At 49.5% G+C, this 17,993-nt stretch overlaps 1 protein-coding gene across 3 annotated transcripts; it reads left to right on the forward strand.

The window, feature by feature from the left end:
• Positions 1-6,126: 6,126 nt before the first annotated feature.
• Positions 6,127-17,716, forward strand: Ackr3 (atypical chemokine receptor 3). Of its 3 annotated transcripts, none has more exons than XM_051154314.1 (2): positions 6,127-6,247; positions 15,863-17,714. In XM_051154314.1, exon 2 carries the CDS (start codon positions 15,889-15,891, stop codon positions 16,975-16,977), a length of 1,089 nt encoding a protein of 362 aa, XP_051010271.1. In that variant the 5' UTR covers positions 6,127-6,247; positions 15,863-15,888; the 3' UTR covers positions 16,978-17,714. The 3 variants fall into 3 exon arrangements, with proteins under 3 accessions (XP_051010271.1, XP_051010272.1, XP_051010270.1); XM_051154315.1 differs by lacking the exon at positions 6,127-6,247 and adding an exon at positions 13,175-13,324 and having other exon boundaries at positions 15,863-17,716; XM_051154313.1 differs by lacking the exon at positions 6,127-6,247 and adding an exon at positions 14,490-14,592 and having other exon boundaries at positions 15,863-17,716.
• The last annotated feature ends 277 nt before the right edge of the window (positions 17,717-17,993 follow it).

The following is a 17,993-nucleotide window of genomic DNA, read 5'->3' on the forward strand; positions in this document are numbered from 1 at the left end:
GGACATCCCTGCGTATGAAAAATAGCACTTAAGGATGGAAAGACGTGTGGCTGCCAAATGGCTCAGGGAAAAAGTCCTTTTTTTTTTTTTAAACTAGAGACTTTCCTGTAAGTTTGTGTGTGCCTCTCTTCCTTGGTTTACCTCTCTGGGGCCTCAGGGGCACGTTAAACACAAAGGAAAAGGGAAATGCTTAGATCTACCGGAGTGTGGTTCAAATCGTTGTGTGGGTCAGCTACGGTGTGTGTTCTTGGCTGGCCTTCGGGGTTTAGGTATTTTTTGCCTGATCCCAGGCAGCCAGTATCTCATTAGGTTTTTTCCCAAGCCTTGACGCATTCTCACAGCAGAAGTTTCCGGGCCTCCTTGAGATCAGAAGATGTTCTTTTTTTGTGTCAAACTTCACAGTGAAGCAGAATCAGGGAAAAGGATTGCTTTGCTCCAAACTTTTAAGAGCCTTCCCCCATCTGCTTAAAAAAACCAGGCAAGAATGAAATACTCCAAACATAAGAGATGGTAAGTGCTAAGGAATACATTGTGTGTGTGTGTGTGTGCAGGTGTGCACCCATGCACATGTCCAAGTGTCCTCTTCTACCACTGTCTCCCTCATGCCCTTGAGGAAGGATCTTTCACTGAACAGGAACTCACCAGGTTTTAGTTTAAGATTTTGTTTTGTTTTGTTTTTTAATCACCCTTCCACTCCTCCCAGGCTGGCTGGCTGGTCTATTGAGTTCCTGGGATTTGCTCTTACACTCTTATACTCTTACACACACACACACACACACACACACACACACACACACACACACACATACACACACACATACACCACTGCCATACCCCCTGGCACTAGGGTTTAAAGCTCACTGGCCATTGGCTCTTATGAGGGTACCAGATTGGTAAACTCAGGTCCTCATGCTGGCACAGCAAGTGCTCTTAGCCACAAGCCATCTTCCTAGCTCAAGTAAAACTTATTTTTAATTGACGCCTAAAACACAGAAATGATAGTTAGTGGGGTGACATGTGACATTTAGATGTGCAGACACACTGCATTATTTTAAGTCAAGGCAAGCTTCTAGCTCCCTGTCACTTCATAGTGAGACTCCTCAAACTCTTCTCTTCTGGTGGTGTGATGGTTGTTAGCTGCAGTCACCCTGCTGTTCAGCAGCACCTACTGATCAGCCTCCTCACATCTCTTCCTCCCCACCTGACTGCCAGGACCTTGCAACCTCTGCTCATCTCTCTCTCTCTCTCTCTCTCTCTCTCTCTCTCTCTCTCCTCTCCTCTCTCTCTCCTCTCCTCTTCATCTCTCTCTCTCTCTCTCTCTCTCTCTCTCTCTCTCTCTCTCTCTCTCTCTCTCTCTCTCTCTGTGTGTGTGTGTGTGTGTGTGTGTGTATGTGTCTTAATTCAGGTCTCCATTTCTGTGAAGGGACACCATAACCAAGGCAGCTCTTACAAAGGAAAACATTTCATTGGGGCTGGCTTCCAGTTTCAGAGGTCCAGGCCATCATCGTCATGGTAAGAAGCCTGGAGAAATGCAGGCAGACACAGTGCTTGAGATGCAGCTGAGAGCTCTACATTTTGATCCGCAGGCAGCAGAAGGAGACTGTGCCACACTAAGCCTAGCTGGAGCATATGAGACCTCAAAGCTCACCTCCACAGTGAAACACTTCGTCCTACAAAACCATGCCTACTCCAACAAGGCCAGTCCCCATAACAGTGCCACTCCCTATGAGCTGAGTCTTCACACACATGAGTCTACAGGGGCCATACCTACTCAAATTATCACTATATATGTGTGTGCATACATATAAACATATACAGCATACTGTGTACAATACAAATGCTATATGTAATATAACATAATCTATTGTTTACCATCACATAGGACTGTGTTTTCCTCATCTTACTGCAGATGACATGGTTCCATGCCTTTATTGCTGAATGGCACTTTTGCTGCTTCTTTTATGATTAACTGGACACAAGCTAGAGTCATTTTGGGAGAGAGAATCTCAACTGATAAATGCTACCACCAGGTTGGCCTGTAGGCCATGGTGCATTTTCTTGACTGATGATTAATGAGGACAGTCTCAGCTTCTAGGCAGGTGGGCATGGGCAGGTGGACCTGAGTATTACAGGACACTCTTATTCTGGGCAAAACTCATACCACACATGCCATAGAAGTCCATGGTACTCTTGGGTTGCCATACCTTGCTTAGTTTCTCTGTACCTCTCCCTCGGTTTTAACGCAGGCTTGCTTCCCAGGCAAGGAAAGACACTGATCAGCGAGAGTCTAATTGCAGGTAGCTGGGGCCATCTTGGCTAGCAGTCCTTACACAGTGGCTGGAGCATGTGTGACTAGCACACAGCCCCCTTGCCTGGGCTGCAGAGGGCCACTTGAAACAGGTGCTGTGCTTGGACTCACATACCTGGGCATCTTACCTTCTGCATACTAGTTCCTTCTGGGAGATTTTCTCAATTAAGGAGCTGGTCCTCAATTCTTACCTTACTGCTTTTGAGTGCCAACCTAAGATACTCACTACTTAAAAATTATAGATGTATTCAATATGCATATTTGACCTTTATTCATTTATTTTCATTCTGGGGATGGGTCTGAGTCTGTAGCATACTAACCTTTAGGCACCACCACTGAGCCACCTCCCAGGCCCCTGAAGCACGTCTCACACTTGTTTTCTTATCTCTTTTCAAGATTTGCTTTTCTGTGGTGTCGGGCAGGAAGGTGCTCTGTGGCGTCAGACAAACGCAGTTTTGTTTGGCTTCTCTCCCTATCCATAGCTCCTGGCTCTCTGGGCCTCATTCTCGTCATTACAGAAATGAGATGAGGGCTGCTGTGCTGATTACGGGGAAGAATGTGGGCGGGACCCTCAGAGGAAAGACGGACAGCAAGCGCTCACACCTAACTTAGGGCCAAGGGTCATTTCTAAGTTTGTAAGCGTCGTTAGCATTAGCTAACGAACTCCTATACTCCTTACAGAGGTCCACATCACAAAGGGCTGTTACAGAGGTGGGAAGAGGAGGAGAATGAGCCTGTCTGGACCCCTCTTGGGTACCCAGGACACGCACTTGTTCCTTGAATCCTGACTGGCACCCAGCAGGAATAGAAGGTCTTCAGACTTGGCAGTAAAGAGACTGAGCCATTCAACTTTGGAGAGTTGACACAAGTGTCAATTCCAAGATGGAGCTGTCTGGACCATCCAGCTGGGGTATCCTCTGGGGTTAGGTGCTGACTGACCTTACCTCTAAGGAAGGTATCTGGTATTGAAGTAATTCGGGGGTGGGGGTGGGGGTGGTGTCCTGTCTGGCAGGAAGCATCCCTGTCCTGCCTGGCCACTGGAGGATGACGCCTCTTCCTGGGTTGTAACGCAAGGACATTGTAATGTTTTGTCCCCAGGCCAGCTGCTTAAAGATCTCCAGACATAGTCACAGCAACTCAACAGCCTGCTATAGTCCTGGCCCTTCAAGTGGCCGGTGTGTTGAGTGGGTGGGATTCAGGCAGGAGGTGATGGCATGCAAATAAGAGGCTGGGTCCTGACAGCAGCTGCTTGAGTGGGCTTCAGATCCTAGGGAAGGGAAGATACCAGACACTCCTCACCCCGAGGCCTGTAGCGTCAAAGAGCAGAGCTCTGGGCAGTTGGGACTGTCTCCTAAACCTGTCTTATCCTGCTGTGAGTCAGCAGATAGGCTCCTGGCCAAAGGTGGGAGCCATTAAGTAGGACCTTATGCTGCATCTCGGCTCAACAAACCTACTGTGCCAAGACAATCTTTTTTAGAGTTGGGGGAACATCAGTGCTTTCAAGGACACTTTTGGGGCACTGGATTTATTACCTTAGAAAATACTGCATGCTAACTCTTGTTTTTTTCAGAGAGGGAGAGAGAGAGAGAGGGAGAGGGAGAGAGAAAGGGAGAAGGAGAGAGAATGACAGAGGCTGAGTTGGGAGGATGACATATGGAGGTTGGAGGACAACTTTTGGGGATTAGCTCTCTCCTTCCACCATTTGGGTTATCCTGGGTATCCAACTCAGAACACCAGGTGTGGCTTCCAGCGCCTCTAACCTCTCAAGCCATCTTGTCCACCCTCACCCCTTGTTTATAAGAAAAGCTGAAGCTCCAGGAGTTCAGAAGCAGGATGCTCCAGCAAGGGCCAGGGCCTTATGGCGCGCTTGGGCTGGGAGCATACATTTGCTTTTTAAAGAATTATTTTACATCTTTCTCTTTAGCAAGTGTATGGTCTGACCAATGGGGGCTCTCCTGGCTCCAGCGCACTTCCTGCAATCCTCTGCGGTCGGTCTTGGTCCATGCCTCGCGGCGAGAAGCCAACCTGTCCTCGGTTGTGGACATCCTGAGACGGCCGCACGAGGGCAGGTCTCAGCTTTGCTCCGATGCAGCGCTGGGCTCTGGACAAAGGCAGCCTTCCCCGCGGAGGCTTTGGCCGGGACCTGGGCGTGCTGCCATGCGCAGGCGCTTTGGTGTCTCAAACGAGAGCGGGTTGCAATCAGCAAATCCGTGCCAGGTCTTTAGTGAATGGAAGCTAGAAGGCCTAGGGCAGGATGGCCTGGCTGGCTCCCGAAGCCCCGACCCCTTTCTGACCCTGAGGCCTCAGAGGTCCCTGGCTGAAGCTGTAGGACTCTCCCGACCCTCCGTGTTGACTCAGACCTCTCTTCCCTTGGGGTCACAGACTTGGTGACCACAGAACCGCCTCCTCTCTAGCTAGACCCAGATTCACTCTTGAGACCACAGACCACACCTCCGGGCCACAGACCCCGCCCACAGGCCTCAGGACCACCCCCTCCCGCTCAGTGAGGTCCTCGGCACCCCAGGAGGCCGCATGACCTCCCACCCAGATCTCACACTACTTACAGACCCCCTCCCACACAGCCCAGAAAGCAGGTGTGCTCCTCAGGAGCCCACTGAGCAGGATCTGCCCCGCCAAGAGTAAAGTGCAAGGCTGTTTAAACAAACCATCTCTTTTGTTAAGGTTTTTCTCCAGACCGAAGCTCTCTAACCTACGTGAGACTCTGACCTCCCCGAGTCCTCGGGTTTCTGTGTTCAGCCGTCGCCCTCGGGAGAAAACAGACTCAGCAAGTCTTAGCGCAGCCAGAAGAAAGTGCATATAGCCCCGTGCCTCCAGTGTTCTTCAAAAAGTTCTGGAAAACCAGAGAGCAGAGTGGCCGCCGGCACTTGGAGGGTGGGGGGCGTTGGGGGAATGCATCACAGTGACACGGCTTTAAAAGGAAGGGATTGAGTCTTTTTATGCTCGATTTTTACTAAATGGGGCATTGTAAGGGGCACAATTCTACACTGGAATCTTAACAGTGAGCACCCAGATAAGAGTGGAGATGTTGAAAATGACGATGTCAGTGGCGATAAAGGTTTGCTAAGCTCACCATGGCGATAAAGAGTTGCTACCTCACCTGCGGACAAGACCTTCTCAGTGACTGGCACTCCTCAGCTCTGTGGAACGCGGTCTTGACAGGGTCACGAGGACTATGTGTAAGAGTTCTGGTAGAATTCAGTTTAAAGGCACCTTTCCCCTCACTTCTGGGCGGTACAAGGACAACGAATTGTTCTCTTTTCGAAGGATGATTTCTGTTACAGAGGGGCATCGACAAAGAAAGAGAAGCTTGACAAATCAACAGCGAAGTTCAGCAGTTCAGAGTAATTTGTCTTGGGAACAGTCTTCCCTAAAGCTACAGGCATTCAAAGGAACTCCCGGTGCACGAGAGATTATTAAAGGTATAACTGGGACAGGATCAATATTTGATCGTTTTGCAAAGCACTGGGACTTCTTTTGTTTTTTCTTCTCCTGACTTTTCCCCCCATGGGGTCTAGACTTTGCAAAAGAAGGGAAACTGAGGGCTTCGGAGAGTGTTTGTGTAACAAAACAAAACAAAACAAAACCTAGCAACCTAGAGAGGATTACAGGAGGGCGTGTGCGCGTGTACATGTCTGCATGCCTGCGCTGTGGTGAGAGGGAGGGGAGAGAGAGAGAGAGAGAGAGAGAGAGAGAGAGAGAGAGAGAGAGAGAGAGAGAGAGAGAGAGAGAGAGAGAGAGAGAGAGAGAGAGAGAAGAGAAGAGTTGCAAAACTGCCACCTAGAGGCGCTTTCCTGCTGCGTATATAAAAGGCAAGTCCGGAGCCTGGAGATCTCAGTTGCTACAAACTGCTCAGCACGGAAGGAGCCTTGCAGCGCGCTCACAGCCAGGAAGGCAAGCCACAGTCCCGGCAGCCCTAAGGTGAGAAAGCGGTGCTTCTGCAACTGCTTTGCGGAGCAAAAGGACAGCAAAGGGCAGGGCTCCTGTTCTTAGGAGAAGCGGGCTTTTTCTAAGAACTCTTGGATCCCTGAGCTGGGGGCTTTAGAACCTGCAGGTCTGGCTCGGAAAGCTTAGGCTCAATGCATGCCGCATTTCCAACTACTGCTCCTGATTTGGGGGAATTCTCATCCAGGCACTTGTTTGCCATTGGACTCTGATTTGTTGCTGCGAGTACTTAAGTTCCAGGAAGCAGAGGAACTTCGCAGAGAATGTGGACTGCCCCATTGAGCTTGCCCAAAGCTGGCTTAGGGGTGAGCTTGGTACCCACTCTTTACCCGCTCTACTTCTGGTTATCAGATTGGAGGTACATAGAACTGACTGTAAAAACTTACTTCCAGAAGGGGATACGATGTATTCAGAGGTGCTGTCCAGTGGACCAGACAGCTGGGCTGAGCTTTTCTGCATCTAGGACGGGTTTAAACTCAGTGCTCTGGGGGTGGGGTGGAGTATGTGTGCATGGAGTGTCGGTTAATTCTCAGCTCCTAAATTCTGGAAGTTGTAAGTGTGAATGTTAGCTACTGCTCATCTTATTTCTTCATTGCATCTCCACTAATCTAATTTTGAGTATCTATTGCTCTCTTAGAAAGTAGTGTCCAATTTCAATTGGGAGAATAGAAAAAGCAGACACTGAAAAGTCTAGTATTTTATAATTTAAATCTACTCTTCAAGTAAACTGTACTGCTGAGTTTTGTTACGGTGCGTAAAGGTTCATCGGTGCGTAAAGTTTCACCGGGTGGCTGGGAGTGAGTGAAGACTGTCGTGAGGTCAGGGGTGGGTGATCAGCCAAGACTCCTGGCTGCTAGCTGCTAGGAGAATGAGGCACTGTGAAAGGCAGACTGGCTGTCTCTTCCTCTTTCTCTCTGTCTCTCTCCATTCATTTGCTCACAAGCAAGATTAATTAATGTTTTCAAAGTGGAGTAGGAGTGAGCATCTTTTCAAGGTGTCTGAGGGCAGTGGCATCTTTGAGACCTCAGTCTGTGCTGTGCCAGCGGCGGAAACTTTCTGTTTTTCTTTGAAGGAGCAGATGCTGGCTTTGTGCGTCTTTATTTACTTCAGGAGAATGTGCGGCTCTGATAGATAGGACCCGAAAGAAGAGTGGAGGCTCTGGGTTTTGTGCTGCAGATTTTAAATGGATAAAGCTTTGGTCTTTCTCCTATCTGAATAGGGGCCCCTCCCCCCACCCCCAAAGAAAAAACGGGAGTTGTGCAGCTTGGAAACATTTTGCTCTAATTTCCCCCAGTCTGAGTCTTAAACACTGAGCTCCACCGCTGCCTCCAGGAGGCAGCAGGGGCAGGAGGAAGCTGTCTGTGAGGAGAGGTGTAAGGCTGGGGAAGCCCACTGCCTGCACTCTGCCTGTTGCTCTCTTCAGGTTTGCTTTTTAAAGGGGTAGTACAGTGCAGTCACACAGGCATATTTTTTTTTAAGTTCCAGAAAGTTACACGGAGCATGTTTGTGCTTAACTGAGTCAAGACTTCGAAGGTGAGCTTATCCAGTATTAATAGCGAGTCCTTAAGGAGCTAAGAATTTAAGGTATTCTGATTTCTAATCAGGCCCAGAAAGGGCCAAGGGTAGGCTTTCTAGATGGGGGGGGGGGGGACACGGAGGGGGCGGCGTGTAGAGGAAAAAAGAAAGAAAGAAAGAAAAAACCATGAAACACCCTGGTTAATCAGAACAGTGGCTTTTTGTGTGAGGATTTGAGGCGGAGAGCTCTTATTTTCAAATCTACACAGGGACGTTGGTTGAAGTTTAGCAGAGCTGAGGCTGAAGGGCTATTCCTTTACAAACTTAGGAGTGAGGAAAGAGGGGAGGGCCTCAGTGATTTCCGAACTTTTATTTTTCTCAGAGATTTTATAGCAAACAGAGTGGAATTCAGGCCTGAAGGCATTTGTACTTTTAAACTAAGCAACCAGGGTTCTTAAGGACTGGCAGGGCATTCATTAAAATGCCTCTTGTTGCTTGTTAGGTTCCTGCATGCCTGCGTGTGATTCCAGAACTCCAGAGGCAGGAGGATAGCTGTGAGTTTGAGGCCAGCTTGGGTTATGTTGCGTACATACAACATCTAAAAATAAATAAATAATAAACAAACACAAGTTTTGTAATTGAAAGCTATGTACTTCAAGAAATTGATAATCAAGTGTAGTAATGAGTGTTTTCAAAGTCCCCAAGCACTGGGACACCTATCTTCTATTACAAAGGAAACAAACAGCCTAGAGAAAGAAACAGATGGGGCCTGGTGTGTCAGGCAAGGGCATTTTGTACAGGGACTAGCTGATGCTTTCCTCAGAAGCTGATGCTTCACTTGTTTAAAAGGGGGGTGGTGGGCCCTCTGGCCTCTTCCTCCAAACTCTACTTAAGAAAAAAAAATTGTTTCTTATAAACACTTCCCAAGGATAGTAGAATTTTATAGTGGAAGTGGACAATGCTTTGTTCTACAGCTCACAGACGGGAGAGACAGAGACTGCCTCAATCACATGACTACCGTTAGAGCCCTGGACAGGATGGGAAGCTGTGTTGAAGCTACATAGCTGGCATCTTCTAGATTTGCTGTTGTCTCTGGTACCCTGGGAAGGTACTATACAGGAAAAGCCTCAGCTTTCGTAGCATGGTCTTGGGAACCCTGGACCTACCATTGTCTTGCCCAGGTCTTAAGTTGGTGGGAATGCAGGCTCTGGCTATATCCTGCCAGCTGGCAGCCTTTGTATGACACAGGGACGTCTAGATCTCTCCACTAGATGCGGCTCTGCTCCCTTGGGCCGCTGAACACAATGCCTCTGATCCGGTTTCTGGATGGGACATTCATAATGTCTGTGAGTGCTCACAGTACAGGAGGCCGTCTCATGTGTTTGGTGGGAAGTTCAGCCAAGAACCCTGGGAATAGGTAGCCTGCATCAGAATCAGGGTGTGGGTTTTTTTTCTCTCTCTGTATTTATTATTTTTTGAGTTCTCAAATAATTCAAAGCAGTTCCTTACTTATAAGAAAGTAAGGTCGCTTAAGGCCACAATGAATGTGTGCTCAGGGCAGCATTGTTTCTCATTGGTGTGGGTTTCAAGTGGACCACATAGAGTTGTTTAAACAGCAACATTGCACCCATCATCTTCCTGATAGACACTTCCTCACCATTCTGTAGAGGTGGCCAGACTCTCCTGCTTCGGTGGCATACTCTGTGGGGACTGTGCCAGTCAAATGAAAGCACTGTGCTTGTAGCACAGGACCCAAGTGGAAGCTACTGATCCTGGGTCCTACTCGCCGGAGTGTGGACAAGCTGCAGTGCACGGATACGTCTGTTTTCACTCCTCTTGTCTCATCCTCTGCCCTGCCCTCTTACAGAGGTGTAGATAGTGAAGCCAGGGGGGACAAATGTCGCCTCCTGACCTGAGTCCACACTGAACTTCTCCAGGAAGTTCCACAGGAGACTCAGGTCACAAGTTTCAGAAAACCTGTCCAGGAAGTGGAGATGAAGGTCTGACAGGTCCAGTGGGCCTCTTGTTTCCTAGCAGATTTCAAGCCCCTGGGGCTGGGACCACAGTATCCTACCTGAATTCTATGGGGCAATGCATCTTTTTTCCAGGGTATCCTGGGCCAGGTTTTCTCAACTGTGTGGCACTTCTGTCTTTAAACCTTCTCTGTCCCGGAGCCACAGCCTTTCTCTAAACCTGCACTGGCATAGATAAGCTTAAGACCATATCTCCTTGCCCATAGGTCAAGGCCCACCTCTGGTCTCTGCTCCCCTTCATAGAGACAGTGACTGTCGTCTTGGCAATGTCTCTGTGACATCCCTGACTTGCCTCTATTCTCCTGAAGGCTCCCCACTTTACTACTGAAGAAAGTACCCATGCCCGGGAGGCTGGCAAGCCTTTGTGTGCCTCCCCAGTGGCCTTGTTTAGATGGTGGGTACTTGGAGAAGGTGGTCCTAGCTTAACACCTTCACCTGCCCCACAGCGGTGCTTTTGAGAAGAGATCAACTGAAATCAGATGGACCAGGATTGCAGCTTGAGTCTCTGTGGATGTCCAATGCTGCTCAGGCTGCTGGCCTTCCTGGAGCATGACTGGCTTTATCAGGTCACTTTGCTCCATTGGGTGAGCAGAGGTGAATAAGACACAGCGGGGAGGAGCTGGAGAGGGCAGCAGGGTAGACAGCGTTGTGGTACAGTGGGGAGCACAGCTTGTGGGAGGGAGGGGTAAGACAGCCTGACTGAGAAGGGTCTTCTAGTCTCCGATGGGATGTGGCGAAACATGTTGAGGCAATTTGGCGAAATCTTTGCCAGACACCTGAACACACTTGGCAGTCTCTCGAAGGATCTATCTGGGGATAGGGACATATGGGCTGCAGCCCAAACCACCACCCCATGGAGACTCTAAATTTGGATGCTTCTAATTCTGGTGCTGTCCCAGCATGCTAGGGAGCTTAGGCGAGCCCTTGGAAAACAGCTGGATACCGCAGGCTGCTCGCAGCAGCTGGGTGCTGTCCAGGACTTTTCATGGAGACTAGTGAACCTTAGAAGCAAGAGGCATATTTATTCACAAAGAGGACTCTTGGGCCATTGGCACTGGGAGGCATGGCTGGACCACTTGATAGGCTGTGGACCCACGGGAGAGCTGGACAGATGTGGGTCTGTCTGTGTATAGATAGTGGGCAAAGTCGCTGACAGACAAGACAGAATGAGCTAAGAGTGGGCCTCTGGAGGAGAGAGCCCAGGCAGATGCTCCTCCCTTTGCCTTTAGAGAAGTCTCTGCTCCCCGCCCAAAGTCTAACTCTCATTGTAGATCTTTGTCTGTGTCTTTATATGCATGCATTTGCATATAAAATGCTCCTAATTTTGCCCTTTCTCCAACATCAGTGGGGCTGGGCCGCAGGCGGTGCACCTGCTTTTTGCCTTTTGCCTAACAGGACGCCAAATACCACCCTTGTTCTTTAAGAACAAGCAGCTCTCAATTTCTTCTCTCCCTCTCTCATCCCAGCTGTGTTGTATTCCACACATTAGATGCACTGTGCTTTATTGGACTAGTCTGCTATTGTGGGACTTTTATGCTGCCAGCGGTTTTTGCTGGTAAACTTTAGTAGCTACCTAAGGTGTGTGCTTGAGAACATGTGGGTATCTCAAGAAGAGGTGTGGGAACTTGTAAAATCATAGAATAAAATCATCATTCTGAGGCTCTGCTCCTCCGCCCCCCCCCATGCATTCTTTTCCCAGATGTGGCACACTGGAAACATCCTCAGTGGGTCTCATCCTGGCCTTCCCAGGGGTGGACTCTGAATGTTCAAAAATGAGACCGCATGCAGGGGCACCCCATCAATCACTCTTTACCTCTGGCCTGAAGACAGCAGGAAAGGAACCAGGGTTGATTGCAGCAATGGGTGACTGGGCAGGGTGGAAAAAACTCTTTTGGTCTCTTTGGTTGTCAGCTCTCCTTGCTGCCAGTATAAACAGGCCTGTCATGGTAGCCAGATGATGTTAATTCTAGACTCTGGGCCTTGTCCACCCAGATTCTTGTGGAACGTAAGGGGTTCCTCACGAACTGCCTGGGAATTCCCTTTGTCTGCTGGAGGGAGTCCAGGTCCCCATGCAGGGGTCCTGGGAGGTTGGTGGAGTCTCCTTTTAACCTCACTGGCCTTCACGTTCAGATTTCCCTGAGAGCGTTGTCCAGGACTCCTGGAGTCTAAGGGCTGTGAGTTGATGTCCCCTAGTTTACTGTGTCACGATTATATTTCCGTCAAAAAGGCTAAAGGCCATTTGCTGAGGGAGCAAACGCAAGAAATGGAGGAGGGCTCTTTGCACTGGGGCTGCGACTGCAGAGCACACCCAGGTGACGTGCAGCTTCTCTTGTCCCCGAGAAGATGGAGTGCCCTTTCGTTGGCTCTTTTCTGGAGTCGGTCTTTCTTGTTTCTAACACCTAATGCATGAAAGATGTCCAAATGACAAAGGCCATGCTGTGCGTGGCCCTTTGGCATCTTTGCTTTTGTTTTCTTTAGTTGCCTGTTTGAAGGAGGGAGGGTCTGGTCCCCTCCTTTCCCTGGTCTCCAGGTGCCTCCTATAGCAGAGAGGGGACGTCCAGTCACGGGGAAGGTGGGTGGTCAGAGTGAGTTTCTCTAGCTTCATCTGGCCCACTGTAGAGGACATGTAGGTAGTCATAGTGCCAGGAGGGGACAGGTAGTCATGGTACCAGGAGGGGACAGGTAGTCATGGTGCCAGCTTCAGCTCCATCCTTCAGAGTGGGACCATAGCAGCGTCACCCCTGCTCCTGACTTTCCTCGGTGCCAGGGAGCCCCGTAAGTAGGGACAGACAGGAGGCTGGGGCTCTGTGCTTGCCCCCGAAATACTGCTGTGACTCTGGGACTCAATGGTCAGGAAACCAAGGTTCCGTTCCCCAAAGGTAAAAGTCAGAAGCCAAAGGGCTGGATGGGGATCCCCAAGCCCTGCTACCATCAACTGCTGCTCTAGAGGACACCCCCAAAACAAAACAAACCAAACCCCTGAGACTTGCAGATACACATGAGAACTGGAGAGTTGATTTTGCAGGGACAGTGGAGGGGTGCAGAAGGCAGACGCCTTCTCCTTCTGTCCCCTGCGCTGCACAGTACCTTCTTGGACCACTGCCAGCACTACACATGCCTGGGCACTAAAGGCAAGGGAGGTGGGAGCAAGAGGCTGCCTCCTGGTGTGTAGACAGCGGGAGAACAGGTTCAGGACTTGGGGCTAGTCCTTTCAGCCTCCATGACTGCGGCTCTTGAGGCCATGTACTGGACCAGTAGGTCAAGGAGGGCCTTGCAGCACTTCCAGTCAACCCTGGTTTCCATTGCCATCCTTCCTTTTATGTGGTTGTGGGTTATCTTTTAGCTGATTGATGATGCTAATGACGTTACGCAGAGACTCTGGGTCAGAGGAGCCTGAGAAGGCTCAGTCTAAACTGAGTTTCTTGTAGTCCAGGAGGGAGTTCTTATGTACTTGAGGATCACCTTGAACTCTTGATCTCCTACCTCCTGAGTGCTGGATTTATAGGTGTGAACCACCATGTGTCTTTTTTTTTTTTTTTTTTTTTGAGCCAGGGTTTTTCTGTATAGACCTGGCTGTCCTGGAACTCATTTTGTAGACCAGGCTGGCCTCAGACTCATAGAGATCTGCCTGCTTCTGCCTCTTGAGTGCTGGGATTGAAGGTGTGCACCACCATACCTGGCTCATGTCTCTTATTTTAATGAACTAGAATAAAAAAATAAAAAAAGGATCTTTGCCCTGGAGTTATGCAGGACAGAATTCTTACTTTGTTCCTTCCAAGTCATGAGTTCAGAGTGAAGAGTCAGTGCCAGTATGTGTGTGTGTTGTGTATGTGTGTGTGTGTTGTGTGTGTGTGTGTGTGTGTGTGTGTGTGTGTGTGTGTGTGTAGCAGTTTTAAGCAACCTGGGGTTGGTACTCTTCCCAGAGGCCAGTCTAATAAGTCACAGAGGCCCCATCTTTTGGAAGGTACTCTGCAGCTCTGAGAGCTGGTGCCCTTCTGTAGTTCTCAGAGCCATGATGTAGGGCAGAACTGGCACCTTCTAAACTGGTCGTGGTCCACTTGCCAGGACATCTCTGAGGACCATCATCCTCTCCCACCATGGGAGACCCTCTGAATGTGGGCGGGGGGCCGGGGTTAGTGAGTCTATCACAGATGGCTACATCATCCATCAGCAGCTGAGAACTCAGAGTCTATTTAGGTTACTGGGAAAGGAGCCCTCTAAGAGCCTGCAGGCAGTCTGTTTTAACTGGGATTCAGAAATGGGTTACCTGCTGTGGGTTGGTGGCATGAGTGACTGTGGGTGGCATCAGAAGCCATCTTTTTACAAGATCCCACTGCCGTTGTCTTGGATGAGAAAGCCCTCTGACTAGCGGTGGTCTACCAGCTCTTATGTCTCCTCTGCTGGATTCTTAACATTCCTAAGAGCACACAGCCAGCATTCAGGTCAGGCTTTGCTAAAGGGGATAATTGGCTACTTTTCTTTATTTTTATTTGCATCAATGTTTCACTTGCATGTATGTCTGTTTAAAAGTGCCAGATCCTCTGGAACTGGAGTTACAGACAGGTTGTGAGCTGCCATGTGGGTGCTGGGAATTGAAACTGAGTCCTCTGGAAGAGCAGCCTCTTAACCACTGAGCCACCTCTCCAGGCCCTAATTAACAGAAGAGTCCTGTGTCCTCTCCTCCTGGCGGGTGCTGGAGGTGGAGCTGTGTGGAGTAACTGCTGGTTCCCAGATCCTGGCTTATGCCATTCTGCCTTGGAGGAGCAGACACAGGTGGTTAAATCTTAGCTTAGAAGTGATTGAGAAAGCCATAATTCCAACCCAGGAGTGTCCGATCCTGGATTTGGTGGGTTTTCATAACTTGGGGTTAGCCACCTGGCCACTGACCCACTGACTGCTGTCCCGTGAGAGTTCTCATGCGTAACCTAGAGTCCATCGCAAGTGAACCCGAAAGACAAGCTTAGCTCTGTTTAAGCCATCACCAGGGATGGGTGCCGACATGTGACTGGATGCCTCTCCATCCCAGTCCTGCAGTGTGGTTTGGCTGGGATGTCATGGACAACGGTCTTAGAACCATAGACAGATGGGCACTAGAAGACAGCTCGTAGGTCCCTACAGTGTCTGTGGAGAAATCACCCCAGGGAGAATGCCATCCTGGGGACAAATTCTCACTAGGTATGACATGATGACAGCTAAGAGTGTTGGCCTTAGGTCAGGCAGGTCAGTGGGACATCAATCAACAGGGCTCGCCAACCCTCCAGAGATACAGCAGGTGGCTGGTGGCTCATGCGCTCTGAGTCTTGGCACACACTGCTCTTGAGTCAACTGAGCAAGTAAGAAATGGAAACCCAGGCGAAGGCTGAGAGCTTGAGGCAGTTGGCTGGTTGCCCTCGCTTGAAAACTCCCAGCAAGCCTAGAGTCTGCTGGGTACAATCATATGGCAGGCGTTCCACACAGGCTAGCACTCGAGGGCAGCAGAGGACCTGGGGAGGATCCAGGTAAACAGACAGACATTGCAAAAAAGACTAAAAACAGAGTCCCATTTTTAAATGCAAAATCAGAAGTGACTTGAAGTGCTTTCATTAAGACACCAAAGCAGCACACTTGTGATCCTCATGCCAGGAGCCAATCAACCCTGCCACTCTTGGGGATGTCAGTAATGGCTGTCTGTGGGCTCCTGCTGAGCGCAGGAAGGCCATCAGCATCTCTGTGGCCAGGGCTCTACTGTCTTGACATTTCTTTGGCCCCTGTATCATGTTGATTTCACACCCAGGACACAGCCAAGCTGATGCCTCGATAGCAGAGCCCCTCTCCAGCACCATGTAGCTGTATCTGGGTGTGCTTGGTTTTCCTTTCTGCAGTCTAAGATGGTTGTTCCCCTACCCCCCTCCACCTCCCTCCTTTCTTTGTGAAGACATCATAGAGCGAAAAACAAAACAGATGAGCACTTCCAGAGCCCCAGAAGAGTGTTCCGACCGAGACCTGAGGTTTTCCTAGTGAAATGATCTTGCCTGCCTTTCTCTCCCATTTGCCTTTGCTGTAGGTCACGTGCTCGCTCTCCTCCAGACCATGGATGCGCATCTGTTTGACTATGCAGAGCCCGGGAACTACTCCGACATCAACTGGCCATGTAACAGCAGCGACTGCATCATGGTGGACACGGTGCAGTGTCCCAGCATGCCCAACAAGAATGTGCTGCTGTACACACTCTCCTTCGTCTACATTTTCATCTTCGTCATCGGCATGATCGCCAACTCCGTGGTGGTCTGGGTGAATATCCAGGCCAAGACCACAGGCTACGACACACACTGCTACATCTTAAACCTGGCCATTGCGGATCTGTGGGTCGTCATCACCATCCCCGTCTGGGTGGTCAGTCTCGTGCAGCATAACCAGTGGCCCATGGGTGAGCTCACATGCAAGGTCACGCACCTCATTTTCTCCATCAACCTTTTCGGGAGCATCTTCTTCCTCGCGTGCATGAGCGTGGACCGCTATCTCTCCATCACCTACTTCACCAGCACCTCCGGCTATAAGAAGAAGATGGCTCGCCGTGTTGTCTGCATCTTGGTGTGGCTGCTGGCCTTCTTTGTGTCCCTGCCTGATACCTACTACCTGAAGACGGTCACTTCCGCTTCCAACAACGAGACCTACTGCCGGTCCTTCTACCCCGAGCACAGCATCAAGGAGTGGCTCATCGGCATGGAGCTGGTCTCTGTCATCTTGGGTTTTGCTGTTCCCTTCACCATCATCGCTATCTTCTACTTCCTGCTAGCCAGAGCCATGTCATCATCGGGTGACCAAGAGAAGCACAGCAGCAGGAAGATAATCTTCTCCTACGTGGTGGTCTTCCTGGTGTGCTGGTTGCCGTACCACGCCGTGGTTCTGTTGGACATATTCTCCATCTTGCACTACATCCCGTTCACATGCCAGCTGGAGAACGCCCTCTTCACAGCGCTGCATGTCACACAGTGCCTGTCCCTGGTGCACTGCTGCGTCAACCCGGTGCTCTACAGCTTCATCAACCGCAACTATAGGTACGAGCTGATGAAGGCCTTCATTTTCAAGTACTCAGCCAAAACAGGCCTCACCAAGCTCATTGATGCCTCCAGAGTGTCAGAGACGGAGTACTCAGCCCTGGAACAGAACACCAAGTGATCGCCCTGCAGAGGTGTGGGAACACGTGCATGTTGCAAGTGGGGCGCCGGGCCCTGTGGTTTCTCGAAGAAAGCAATGTAGCGTTGGGTCTGGTTGCCTGAGAGGTGTGAAGAGGAGATGGCTTGTGACTGTGCTTCCCGTCTCTCACTCTCCAGCCAAGGTGGCTGTCACCTGGGTGTTCATTCTGACAGCTTGGGGGCAGGCAGAGCTGTCTATTAAAGCCAGCGTTGGGACAGGCTGCTTTGGACTTCTGTAAAATAGACTCTTCTGTGTTTCCTCAAGTTTTTACTTGTTGACTTTTGTATTTAAGTTTTAAGACTTTATTTTCTCACTATGGATGTTCCTTATAAATGTATTTGAAAGTTAAATATATTTTAAATATTGTATGGAAGGTGTGTAATGCTGTTGTATTCAGACCGTGTAGGGCCTCAGACTAGCTTGGACTTGAGTTTTGACTAAGGATGACATTAATTGTTAGCTGATTTGAAATTATATATATATATAAATATATATAAATATAAATTTATGCCAGCCTTGGCTGAAATGTTTTATTTACGATAGTTTTATATCTGTGTGGTGTTTGGTGCCAGCACAGGATATGGAACAAAAAAAACTGCCCAGCAATGCAGTTGTGACATAAACCGTATTGTAGAGTTATGTTTCTGGCTGCAAACCCATGAACAAAGGGAACAGAACGTTCTCATGATTTGTAAGTTATTTTTTTAATAAAGATTTTTTTGTTTCCTAAAGCTGCGTCTGTGCTTCAGTTTTGAAAGCATGCTTGGGCTTTGGATGGCAGGCATGGTACTGACAAACGGAAATATGTGACACATGCACCCAAGAAGAAGAAATTCAATGAGAGAGGACCACTGTAAAACTCAAGCATGGTGCTCAGGTGGGTGGGCTTCCGGGGCTCAGGAGGATGGATTGGTTCAAAAGTGGCATCTGAGGAGGGTGGGTCCCTTTGCTTTGCTCCTAAAGGACCATTTTCAGGCGGTGGGGGCAGGATGAGCTAG

Source organism: Acomys russatus, chromosome 12 (assembly GCF_903995435.1).
Source record: "Acomys russatus chromosome 12, mAcoRus1.1, whole genome shotgun sequence".
Taxonomy (NCBI): Eukaryota; Metazoa; Chordata; class Mammalia; order Rodentia; family Muridae; genus Acomys; species Acomys russatus.

Excerpts from the sequence above, each read along its gene's own strand:
- Ackr3 (XM_051154313.1), top strand. The coding sequence starts at position 14,562 with ATGCCATTCTGCCTTGGAGGAGCAGACACAG. Across the intron at positions 14,593-15,862 it reads CCTTGGAGGAGCAGACACAG|GTCACGTGCTCGCTCTCCTC; the intron begins GTGGTTAAATCT and ends CCTTTGCTGTAG.